At 37.6% G+C, this 12,324-nt stretch overlaps 3 protein-coding genes across 26 annotated transcripts in view; 2 read left to right on the top strand and 1 right to left on the bottom strand.

Moving 5' to 3' along the window:
* LOC112571203 (kinesin light chain-like) overlaps positions 1-4,687 on the top strand; it is a 44,522-nt gene extending 39,835 nt beyond the window's left edge. For 10 of the 13 annotated variants that reach the window (XM_025250048.1, XM_025250054.1, XM_025250049.1 and 7 more), the window contains 2 exons: positions 792-855; positions 1,268-4,685. In XM_025250048.1, the coding sequence (XP_025105833.1) occupies positions 792-855; positions 1,268-1,348 (145 nt within the window). In that variant the 3' untranslated portion in view covers positions 1,349-4,685. Of the gene's footprint in view, positions 1-791; positions 856-1,267 lie in introns of all 13 variants that reach the window. The other 3 variants (XM_025250044.1, XM_025250053.1, XM_025250052.1) reach the window with 1 other exon arrangement.
* Positions 4,688-4,840: 153 nt separating this feature from the next.
* On the bottom strand, positions 4,841-11,865 carry LOC112571205 (enolase-phosphatase E1-like). Its single transcript, XM_025250057.1, has 6 exons — positions 11,661-11,865; positions 9,952-10,053; positions 8,371-8,567; positions 7,986-8,118; positions 6,851-6,980; positions 4,841-6,536 (listed from the first exon to the last, which is right to left on the bottom strand). Exons 1-6 carry the CDS (start codon positions 11,769-11,771, stop codon positions 6,271-6,273), a joined length of 939 nt encoding a protein of 312 aa, XP_025105842.1. The 5' UTR covers positions 11,772-11,865; the 3' UTR covers positions 4,841-6,270.
* A 283-nt stretch (positions 11,866-12,148) lies between these two features.
* The window catches only part of LOC112571201 (ribosome-binding protein 1-like), a 47,897-nt gene continuing 47,721 nt past the window's right edge, over positions 12,149-12,324 (top strand). For all 12 annotated transcript variants that reach the window (XM_025250038.1, XM_025250039.1, XM_025250037.1 and 9 more), the window contains exon 1: positions 12,149-12,307. The gene's annotated coding sequence lies outside the window, so the exon portion shown is untranslated. The remainder of the gene's footprint in view (positions 12,308-12,324) is intronic.

Raw genomic sequence — 12,324 nt, 5'->3', positions numbered from 1 at the left:
CATTTTAATCATGCATTCTGTTTGTTATTGCGGAATGTTTCTTGTTAATTATGGAGTTACCTAATTGTACAGAAAACAGCATTGGAAGTGTAGGAGACAGAAGTGGTCTGGTGATTTCCAAAGGAAGGGAAATAAATATTGTATAAGTACTGTAATCAGAAGAACTTGATCTGCTTTGTAGTTCCTTACTAAATGCTTCACTTTTTTCTTGTTGCCACTGCTGTTGTATCTTAAGATAATCATGGCATGATCTGTGAGGAATGGTTTATAAGAGCATGAACATGGCAGGCTGGGCTACATAGCATTTCACGCTGCATCCAAGTTACTTGGGTCAGGACTGCAATTCATGCTTTGATGGTGTATTTCTACAAATACAATGCACTATGGATGTATTTGAAGTTGTGTAAATTATTAACGTGTTTGATCCTTGTTGTCAACTATTGCATCTCATTGCAAAATAAACCAAGAAATAGGATTTCATAGCATTACTGCATTTCTCAGCAGCAGTGTGTTTGCTAGCATTTGTACAGTTCACTTTTTTTTTAAATGTAGCATCTCACGCACACACATGCCCATAGATAAGTGCATTTATTAGAGTATGTGTGTGTGAGCTTGCTCGCACATGCATTCACTCCCTCCCCACCTCTCTCATTTCTCCCTAGCAAAGTTTTCTTTGGGTGTAGTGCAAGTCAAGACTAATTCTATTTTTAAAATTGTTGTTAAATTGAATAAAACTGTACAGGAGCTTAATATTAAAGATTGTTGTTTTGTTCTTATTCTGTCTTTTGCAGTATGAAAAGAGCAAGCTCCTTGTCGGTCCTCAACATAATCAGTAGTAAAGACGATAAGCTCCATGTGAGTATTGTTGTAATCATGTGTTTGGTGCTACTCCTAAAGCATACTTATGAAGAACAAAAGCTTGTGGAAATGTAGTTGGAGATGCTCAAAATATCATTTCTTTTTCTTGGAAAGAGAGCACTTATCTTTTTGGAGATAACAAAAAAGTATTAAAATCATGTAAGCCAGAGACTTCAGCATCACTTTATAAGTAAAATCTTTATCTCAGGAAAACTTGTAATACCAGTGTGTTACAAAATTATGTCCAGCTCACATAGTCTATATAGGTAGAGACTAAGGATTTATAAAAAGTTATTGATACCTTGTGTGTAAATTTGAAAAGTGAAGTCATCTTGCATTTATTCCTGAAATGTACTTCACTGTGTCAAAGGTGTTGTTATCCCATGATCTAATTTCTTGCTATTTGCAGGAAAGTCGGCGATCTGCAGGCGACTTGAGGATAAAAGGGCGTACTGCCAGTACAGAGCATATAGCGGGACAAATATTTTGACCCTATACTCTCTGCTAGCTTTCTGCATTGTGTGTGTGCATCCTGCTTCAGAAAGAGTCATCTCACAGCATATGAAGGCTTGGTCATTGTCATCAGGGTGTCATTACTCATCTTCTTTCCTTCATTGCTGCCACTTCCCCTACAATCATTAATTTCCGATCAGTGTGTATGTTTGCATGTGTGCATGGACATAATTCATCACTGAGAAGGGTTGCGTAGACGTAATTTTCAGATTAGTTTTCTTTTTATCTTGTTCTGTTACTTTAAACAACAATCTGTAGTATCATCTAACTTATGTCTGACCATCCAACATATTTTTCATTGGATATATACCAACGGCTTATGCTTCCTAGGTGTTAGATGTTCGTTAGTTTAGGTTGATACTTTTTTCCTTCCGTATTGTCTATGAGGCACAAACGGTAGTGGTAAAATGCTGTCTCTGCATCTTAAAGGACAGAAGGTCTTATGGATTTTCTTTTGAGGTCATGTAAGAGGGGAGGCTTCATAGCTGTGATTTGTATACATCACCTTGAAGTAGATCACCAACGCAAAATTCACTCTGCCGTGCCATCCCCACTCAACAGCAAAACTATTACCTAAGGTAACAGGCAGTGGAGAAAGAGACTTGAGCACTGCCTTCCACAGGCATACAATAAACACAAGTGAATCATTTACAGTTCACTGGCTTAGTATACGGGACCTTCACTTCTTTTGAGGCTATGAAATAAAAAGTTGCTAATGCAGAGTTTAACCTCATTTTTTGAAATATTGCAGTCTACCTTTAAATCAGTAGATGTCTATAGTGTATAGATGAAAGCAGCTTAGTTTTTAAATGGACAGTGTTCCCAACAGTTGCTAAAGTGGGCAGTAAGTTTGTCTTATCATAAATTGTTTAATTTTGTAGGGGAGAGTAGGGAGGAGTCTTTATGGCCAGAGATGTTTATATTCCTATTGCTGGCACTCACAGAAATGAGTGACTGTTTACAAAGTTCGGTAGCTTGCACACATTTGGACCTGTGTCTTTCATTTTGCTCCCTGTGCAGTAGAAATTTTCATGGGTGATGAAGCAGAAGTGTTTTTTGGGAATGAGCGCTTGGCGCTGAGAAGAGATTAGGATGCTGTTGATGCAGTGTTGTACTCTGCTGGTTTAAGAAAATATATTTAGTTGCTTTCCTTTTTTCAGACTGCCCTTGCATTCAAATCCTGCTTCTGTAAAATTTGATATGGATGCAGCCTAACAAATAAGGTTCAATAGGATTATTTTGTGCTATCATTCCAAATATGAAGTCATTGAGTTCTAGTGAATGCAAACTTAAAGCAAGGACAAAAAAAAAAAAGGCAATTCCTGCCCATTATTTATTATATTGGTCTGTGAAACACTTAAAACATATTTACAAATTAGTTGATTTTTTTTTTTAAATGAAGATTTAGAATCTGCTTTAGCCACCTTGTCTCCATGAGTGTATGTCATAAACAGCATGTTAGGAACTGGTTTTTGTCCTGCACTGAGATGGCGCTGGTCTCTTCACATTTTCATCTCCCACCTGCTTTCTTCAATGTTGAATTTGGGCATTGGCTGACTAGGGTGAGGGAAATGGCATCATGCAACATTTAACGAGGGCTTAATGCATAGTCGCCATTTTACAGCAGATTTGTGATAATGTCAACAAGAATTTGCCCTGGCAACATTCAGCAGGCCCATCTGTTGTTTTTTGTTGCTGTTGGCACATTTCAGCTGCTGTTTTATTTATTTCATATTGTGTTATGGAAGGAACACGAGTGGTGTTCAAACAGTTGAATAGTCTTAAGCACATTGCTGTTTCAGTAGAAACTGTGTACCTCTGTATGTTTTTGTATTTGGTAGGATGGTAAAGGGTGCTTCAGATTATTTTGTAAATAACTTGTTACAAAATGCATGAATACTGTTAAGATAATTATTGGATTAACATCATAAAGTAGGAAATGGATTTAGTATTTGTCATGGGTGTTTTTGATGCCTCTACCAAAAAGAGAGATTACAAGAAAATTCATTTCGTGGCATGTGTATTCTTTAAACAGTCCACTTAGCTGGATTGTTAGTATTCATTTTGACTAAATGTGCATCATGTATCTCACTACTGTGCTCACAGCAGCATAGCAACTATTTCATTTTTAAAGAGCTTTGACAGAGTGACCAAGCACACAAGTGCCACAAATTTTTCTTTAGAACAAATTTGTATCAAAAGTAAGCTGCTGATGGATCAGGGGTGGCTGTTATGAGAAGTGGAGAAATCTTCGTCAGTTCCTTTATGCAGAATGATTGCTGGATAAACAGCCAGGTGCTGCTGAAAACACTTGATTACTCATGTCTCCTTGGTTGGGAATGTTCCAGAGCATCAGTCCTATGAATTTGCGCATGAGGCACATGAGTAAGCAAATTTTCAGTTTCCAGCATCCAACATTCCTTTTCGCTTTTCGAGTCTTAAAATGCTTAAGAGTTGGAACATGGCGAAAGATAGTAGTTTCTCACCAGGTTTTACATAAAGATGAGCAGGATGCGATAATGTATGCTTTAAGTGTCCAAAATAGCAGCAATGTCTCCACTTTTTCACCCCTATTCGGAACTTTAAAAAAATGCATTACATGCTTTTACTGTTGTGAGGTTTGACTGAAAGAATTGTGCATAAGAGCCAAAGGGAAAGAATATGCAGTCTGTGTATATGCACCATTTTTTTGAAAGTTGAAATACAAGTTAAATATAGAGGGAGAGCAGATAGCACAGTGGCAAGAGTGTATCTGAGCCTGAAGACTTGCAAACCAAGCAATTTATAACCTTGCTGTAGACTGTTGCACCAGCCCCACAAAAGATAGCCCTTATAAGTGTCCTGTAATACCTCACTCCCTATGATATTAAGGATCATTTTCACCTTTATGAGCTGAAGTTACTGTTTAAACCGCAAAATATGATCCTGTATTAAGCCTTGCTAGTTACCGAGTCACCTGGCTCCTTACCCATTGCATAGCAAACCAATTTTAAAAAAAGCTGCTACTTTTGTTTTCATGCACAGCTGTAATGGTAGTCATACATTTACCTTAAAGCTCTGAGATGCAAACTACTTGTTTGCATTAAAAACTGCTTTTGACCTTGTCCTTCACAGCACATTCTTGCACAATTCATGTGTGTCACAATGAGAAATTTATATGTACATTGATCTTTTGTGATTGGAGAAAGCCAAGGCTTTTTCATGGTAGATCCTGCAACTAAAAAATTTAAGGGAAACATTGGTTGGTTTCTTTAAAATGTTCATGTCTTGAGTCAATGCTTTATGTGTTTCATAATAAACCAAATATAAAAAATTATGCTTTACCGTATGATGCTAGAACAGGTAGGGATTTCTTGTTGCTTATTTGGGCAAACTTCAATGTATATGTGTGAAGCATTGCCAGCAAAGATATGCTGGGTGCATACATCAGAAAACGTAATTGTGCTCACAAAGTAGACCGATACATAAATGTGTATGAAACTACAGTTTACTTCTTGCTCAGTTTTGCAAATCCATCACTTCAGACAGATGAGCAATCATGAACTCAACAGATGAGAAAATTAACAGTACAGACCCACACAACAGTAAACTGTTTTGAATCGTGTGTAAAAGGCAGTGCACAGACATTCCCTTGTGTTTAACTATATGCACTTTTTAGCCAACTCAAGTGGTGGCAAGAATTTTCCACACAAACTAAAAGAATTTACACAGTACACAGATGTTTCAACCTACCAAGCATCTAGTAAAATAAAACTAAAAAAATAAACACATTTATCAAACTACTACCTGACAAGAGGGCATCAAAATTTTAGGGTGTATATATCTAAAAATCTATTAAAAACATCCGACAAGTACTAGCTACTACAGATGGTGGAATACAAGAGAATGGAAGATGCAGTCACAGATAATGCTACCAACGACATTTTGAAATCCTTAACTTTTAAATTATCTTTCTGCATGGACTGAAAGCCAGTCTCTCCTTTTTCCATATTAAGAAAACGTCTTTGGTGAGATGTTGGAACAATGTATCAAAATTTAGCTGCAACCACTGCTTCAGACTTCATTTTATTAATTCTTAAATATATATATCTTTTACAAACAAAAATATTACACTCTTAAAAATGACGATTTTGCTAAAAAAAATCCAAAATGAACAAACAGACCATACATTTAACAATATGGTTATGGCGAGCTGTATGTTTTTCCTCAAATACAGCAAACTGTAGTAAAATCATGATGTGGATACCCCCAGGAGACAGTATGTGAATTCCGTACAATGCCTTCCACAAAAGAACTGCGTAGGAAAAACTGCTGAGAAGATAAAATTGCTGCCTATTCCAATCTCCATCCAATTCAAAAGCAAAACCTTCCTTGATGGCTGGTGACCTATGTCCTGTGCATTGGCACCTGTGCCAAATATTGGCAGCCAAGTGGAACCATTTTTTGCACCTCGGCAAAAAACCAAATTTTGTAACAAATCAAGAAAGGTTCGGGACCAAGTAAAGTGCCACTAAGGGGTGGGTGGGGGAAAAAAAAATCCAAGGGTACAATAGAAAAAAAAATAATAAAAAAAACCCTAACAAGTTGGTCAAGATATATAGAACAGGGAAGGAAAAATAATCTTCGGAACCAATGATAAGATAGAAAAAGATGGTCAGTAATAATGGGGAAATGGGAATTTTGAAAATCATCATAAAGAAAGCAGCCCCTCCAATAGGCTGAGGCATCCATGAGGTTTGATGTTCTTATCCCATTCCTCGTCCATCCATCGTGATGCTGTGAGAAACTCCCTGCAGGACTGGGCCTGGTGCCATGCTAACCAACATTCGCCCGCCCACCCACACCCTGCCATACCATACTTGCTCTCCTACCTGTCCCTCCCCTATCCCGACTGGGGCACTAGGCATCATCACCATCCCCCTCTCCTTCTTCTTCCTCGTTTTCTTCTTCCTCATCTTCATCCACTTCCTCTTCGTCTTCTTCTTCAGCCTCACCATTGTCCTCCTGGTGCATGCGCTTGATGTCCTCTTCATCCTCGTCACCATACAGCTCATCAAATTGTTCGATGCAAGCAAAATTTTGCAGATGTTCATCTGTCAAATCTGCATTACCTGGTCTGATCACCAGCGCACTTCTCCAGCCAGCAGCCACGGCTGCCTCTGCCTCTGTAACAGATGTCAAATAGTGAAACATGGTGGATGCAACAGTTAAATGCAAAAATAACAGAAACACAGAAAATGAAAGTTTGATCTCGTGCTTCAACAAGTAAAGTAACTTAATAAACCACTTTTGATTAACATTTAACACCTTTTTTAAAGCCATGTCTCCACTCTTAAATGGTTGCTTTTGACTATTAAAGCTAAAACTTGGCTTTAACAAGAAACAATTTGGACTGGAATTCCATAAAAACAAATGCTTTGCAATGTTTGCGAAATCGGCTCTCTAGAAACTTTCTAAAAAACAAGGCATTTACACATACCTTCTGGAGAATCTGTAAGAAAAAGGATTTCATCTGCTGGCTTGTCATCATTGATTTCCTTGGCAATATTTTTGTAGCTGTTGGGATCTGTCTTTTGACCCACACTGGTGTCGAAAAACCCACTGAAAACCTGTTTCAAAATAGGGTTATCTTCTTCACACATCTAAAATTGTGGCCATATAGAACTTATACATAGATAACACTTAGTCTACCAAAAAAAAAAGAGGGGAAACACAAAACTGGAGATGAAGGCACAGCAGGGCTGCAATACATACTGCTGGTTCTTTTAAATAAGTGGCACAAGTATGAGTCTTACATGACTCCTCTAAAAACCACACACAAAAATGGCTGGCAAGCAGACTTTTTTAAAAAATAAAAAAAAAGTATCCCGTCATGCTACTGTGCAATCAGGCATGGGAAAAAACCAAATAGACCTAGCTTTCTAGTTATTCATAAAGAAAAAAAAAGTGACATATAATTTGATGGTGATGCTGTCAGTAATACGAGACTAATGACCTAAAAAATATTTTCAAAATAAGCACTATAACAATATCCATCACAAAATATGTGCTCCTCCCACCTCCCCCCCCCAACCAAAAGTATGAGTCTTCTAATGTATTAATTAAGAACTTTGCTCCTCACTAATGCCAAGTATTGCGACATAAATGAACTAACATATCCTACATCATCTCTTTTCCAGCATATGATTATTTCAAAATCACAAATGTCCAAATTTAACATCTGTCAAACAGCAGATGCTGCTGTCAAATAACGCCATTAAGTGTAACTACTGCAATCTAGCACCATATTTGGTTTGTAAATAAACAATCAACTGTGCTTGACAAGCATCCTCTAGGTCAGGGGTGGGCAATTAATTTTCCCAAGGGCCGCATGAGAAATTGGGATGGGTTTAGAGGGCCGGACTAATATAGTTAACTCAGTTTTACCCAATACTGTATATATCGTATATATACTCGCAGGCGGGCCGGTCAGAGACAGGAGGCGGGCCGGTCTTTGCCCAGGTCTGCTCTAGGTAATATAACCAGGCCAAACTGAGGTTGTTAAAATAAAGTGGCTAAGAACAACCTTTATTCAACATAAAGCTTTCAGAGCAAATGATCATGCAGTTCCTTACCTCGGTAAGGTCACCTTCCGAAGAGTTTGCAAACAGCAGTTTCTGTGATTCTACGCTTCCAGATGAATAGGTGTATAACATAAATCCCTCCTCACTAAGCATTCGTAACATAGGTGCACAGTCTTCAAACAACCTGAACAGACAACACAGGAGAAAACAGTCAATGATATATCCTACTACCACCTCCACACTCTGAACTATCAAATATTAAGGGGGTGTTCAACTGATCACTGAATGATGCTGATCTCAGATGTAATGCATGCCATGTATTCAATATTATAAAACCACACTCACAATGGAGAGCACACAAAAGAATGTAATTTGTTATGCAATCAATAATTTTTAAAAATTTCTTATGGATCATAAATAGTGTCGCTTTACTTACTCTCCCTTTAATGTGCCTGATTCATACGCTTGACGCCAGATATGACCCTGCAGCTGTTTCAGCTCTGTTGATTTCCTGTCATTGTCCATTTGCCATCGCACATTGGCAACCACGCCCTTTATCACCTCTTCTTTGCCTGCAGCTGCATCTGGAATCTCCACTGCACCCTCAACAGACTCCTCCTTGTCTTTCTTGGCCTGTGAATGACATCATTTATAATAAGATGAGCTCTCTTTTTCCTTGGCACACCATATGGCAATCTACCAAAGCAGAACAGATCAAGGCTCTTCTAATTATGAGTGTCAGGAAATACTAAAGTTGACAATACACTCTTCAGTGAAATCTACATGGATTTCTTGCATGTTTAGACTTCAAAGGAGCATGTCTGGAAAAATAATTAGCAATATTTATTCAAATGATAATCTTAAAACAAGCAAATCTGCGATGTATTCCATAGTTTGCAAAACCCACTTTTCATTTTTAAAGCAGTATGAGCATGCTCTTGCCAAAATTTAAATGATTATGACAATTAGGCTTAAAACTGTTGCTATTATTCAACTTTAAAATCATGCATGCAGATCTCTCATGAGTTTGCTTCTCTCTGCTGATTTACTAAAGGCATCCCCCAATTCTGGTGACTTTCTGTGGGAGACCTAATAATGACAGTAGCAAATGCCACTCTCCAGTAAAATCATTTGTTTTAACTAAGTGCTTATCAAATCTTTTTATCTCAGCACATTACTACTCTTAAGTTTTATCTCCTAAGAACAAAATGTTGATGACCACAAATACACATAAAATAGCAAATGCACACTTTAATAGTCCATCACTTTAACTAGAAAAGAAAGAAGCAAACAAAAACAAGAAAACTAGCAATCAGTGTACACATTCAACATCCAGTGTCATAAACTTACAGTAACTGATAAATAACACAGCTTTCTAAATTTTGTAAAGAAATTTCTTCCTTTAGCCACATACAAGAAAAAAAAAAATACTACTCAACTATTTAACAATTTTAAATGGATTTTAGAAGAATCAAAGATAACAGCATTAATTGATTTAAAATCAAGAGATGGGAAGAAGACAATTTGTCCTATCTGTATGTGGCAGTTATTTTCTAAAATTTACATTGAACTGAAAACAAGTATATTATGCTACATCTGCATCACTGCACGACTAATGGTTTGATATTTAGATTATCTGTGCCAGCAGAAAGTGCTTCAGCTGGTTTAAAACAGAGATATGAGTGACTATTGTAAATGATAAAAACTAGTTAGTGTAAAATATCCTAATTTTCGGATTAATCCACTACCTTGAATGTAGAGTTAGCGATGTCATCCAAGGGAAGTTAATCCTGTAAGCAACATAGTCTTCCTACCATTTGCAGTTACTTCCCTTCATGCACACTGTTTACAATGTATTCCACGTTGAACGAATCACCCAAATCAAGTCAAAATCTCAGCATGTACATTACAAACATATGCAGTATTTACATGCCACATCTCCACTCTCACAGAGCATGCGGCAAAGCAAATGTATTAAGATGACTAACAATTGTTTGTTGGTACTGAAAAAACTTACAAGTTCTCGAAGGGCAGTAATATCTTTCTTCGTCTCTGCCTCATCATAGGTTTCCTTAAGGTAGCTTTCTAGGTTGTCGCTGACATATGGATACAGCTTGTCCTTAACAGAAATATACAACAAAGATTTCAAACCATTTCAATGAAGCTGAAGAAATGCAATTAACTCACTTTCAAGTCTGTCTAGGTCATAGTTGTTACATCCAATGACTGGCAACATAAATAGCTAAATAAAATTTTTACTGTTTATTCTTTGATTTATCTATTCAAATAGCAACAACTTAAGTGTAAATGAATCACACACACACAACTACTGACACAACTGTAAGCAGTTTAGAACTTATCAGTTTCAGTAAATCTACTTTTCTTATGTGGGTAGTTTCAGTAACTCTACCTTTCTTATGTGGGTGGGTCTTATTTCTCATCGCCCAGTATTTTTAAGCGGGTGTTGTGTTACTTGGGTCATTATGTCAACAAATACTATCAACGTGAAGCCTCGAGTGAATGGAAAATTCGAGCTAAAATAACCAAGTAGAAAAATTTATTCATTGTTGGGGATTAGCCCATCTAAAGAATACGATGGATAAATCGTACTCTCCACTGTACCAAATTCCAACGATCCCTGACGGTGACGTGAAAAAAGTTCCTGCTTATGCTATGAGCATCTGAAAAATTCACACCTGGCTAAATAAACAGGAAGTTGACCAAGAAAATACCTGACCAGAAGCCTCGAGGGTAAAAGAAAAAAACAATTGAACACGATTTATCGTCACCACAGTAAAATAAACAAGAGTGACAATTTCTTCCTAAATTAATAGTATCGACTTTAGGAACGTAATAATACATCTATATAAGTATAATATTTTTTCGACATTTCGCAAAATTAGACACCGCATCCATACGCAGTTTACACCCCCTTTCAAACAAATGGACTATCCCGCAAACCAGTCACATCCAGTCTGACTGCGGAAAAAGAGAGCTGGAGTCACGTGATCAGTATCAAGCCGTACGCGGCTTTCTTCAAACCCGATGATCTTCAAGCAAGAATACATCGACAGATCATGACCGCACACACTATTATTAGTACAAAAGCAAAAACGTATTACGCTATTTTAAATGACTTACATATATATTTCCAATATGTAAATAAAAACAACAGTGAATGTCCATCGATTGAAACGCCCTTTTAACCGCGCTAAACAAGTTATTGTTTAAGGCCACCTCAGAAAATAACGACAAAACAGGTCAACAAATGGCCACGGTCCTGATTAATACGGAAAGATATTACAACAGCTGAAACTTGCTTCGACAACATGGATTTCTGAAACTTAATGATGGTGGTTATGTTACAAATAAAAACAAAAGAACGCAAAACGGCATAAACATTTAATTAGCGAAACACGCAGACCGGCCTGACATTCACTGACTCGCTTGATTCTGCCAACCAGCGTCGTGTATCCAACTAAAGTTGTTTACATTTGTTAGTATCGATAAATTATCCATTGAATTATTGAGAAGAGCACAATATATGCTTAAATCTATATCACGGAAACAATGCCAGTCTCTGTAAACATACTGCCTTGAAGGAACGCCATCGCACACATAACCGGCAAAAGTGGGCTATGTACATCATGGAGACGCGCCGGCAGCAAGGCCACAACCATCCAAACAAAAATGTCTCATCCCATTAATCGAATCATCTGAACCTACCTTAACAAATGTGATAGGAGTAGTAGTTCCTTCGATATCAACCACAATACATTTTACTCCGACAAGAAGCGATTCCGCTTCTGCCGCTGATCTTTTCTGTGGTGCCATCATTTGTGCGGGCGTCTTCGCCAATGACTGCTCGACTAGTGAACAAAGAGGCTTGTAGCTCGACTGCCGTCTGGCCAGGTGCGCGTACCATTGATCGACCAATAGAGGGCGCTACCACATTGCCTCGTTTCCAGTCTCTCGCTCATCCAACATCCAAACACACTCCTACGATAGGAAACATCAATATTCCTCCATACCGTACACCTACTTGAGTTAATTTAAGAACAATTATACCAAACTTGCAGAAAACATGTTAAATATTTTCCTTTACATTTATAACATTTAATTAATTATGCAATTAATTTTATTCAACACTTTACAATTATTTCTTGGTTTTACGTGGCAGGGCGTGTGTCAAACTACGTTACTTAATTGATCAAGTAATGTCCAATCAGAAAGGACGTTGCACAGGGCATAGGCTCACACTGTTTCACGCTGTTGACTGAGGCTTAGGTCAGTGGTGTCTAATGCGGTATCCGGATCCACGTTGAAGCACTTCTAATTCGTGGATGTAGTCTTTAAATTTTAGCATGTAAGAGGTAAGGTATCAGGTTAC

The sequence above is a fragment of the Pomacea canaliculata genome, linkage group LG8 (assembly GCF_003073045.1).
Source record: "Pomacea canaliculata isolate SZHN2017 linkage group LG8, ASM307304v1, whole genome shotgun sequence".
NCBI classification, from domain to species: domain Eukaryota; kingdom Metazoa; phylum Mollusca; class Gastropoda; order Architaenioglossa; family Ampullariidae; genus Pomacea; species Pomacea canaliculata.
The sequence above is the reverse complement of the archived record's forward strand: the minus strand, read 5'-3'. Positions and strand labels throughout refer to the sequence as shown.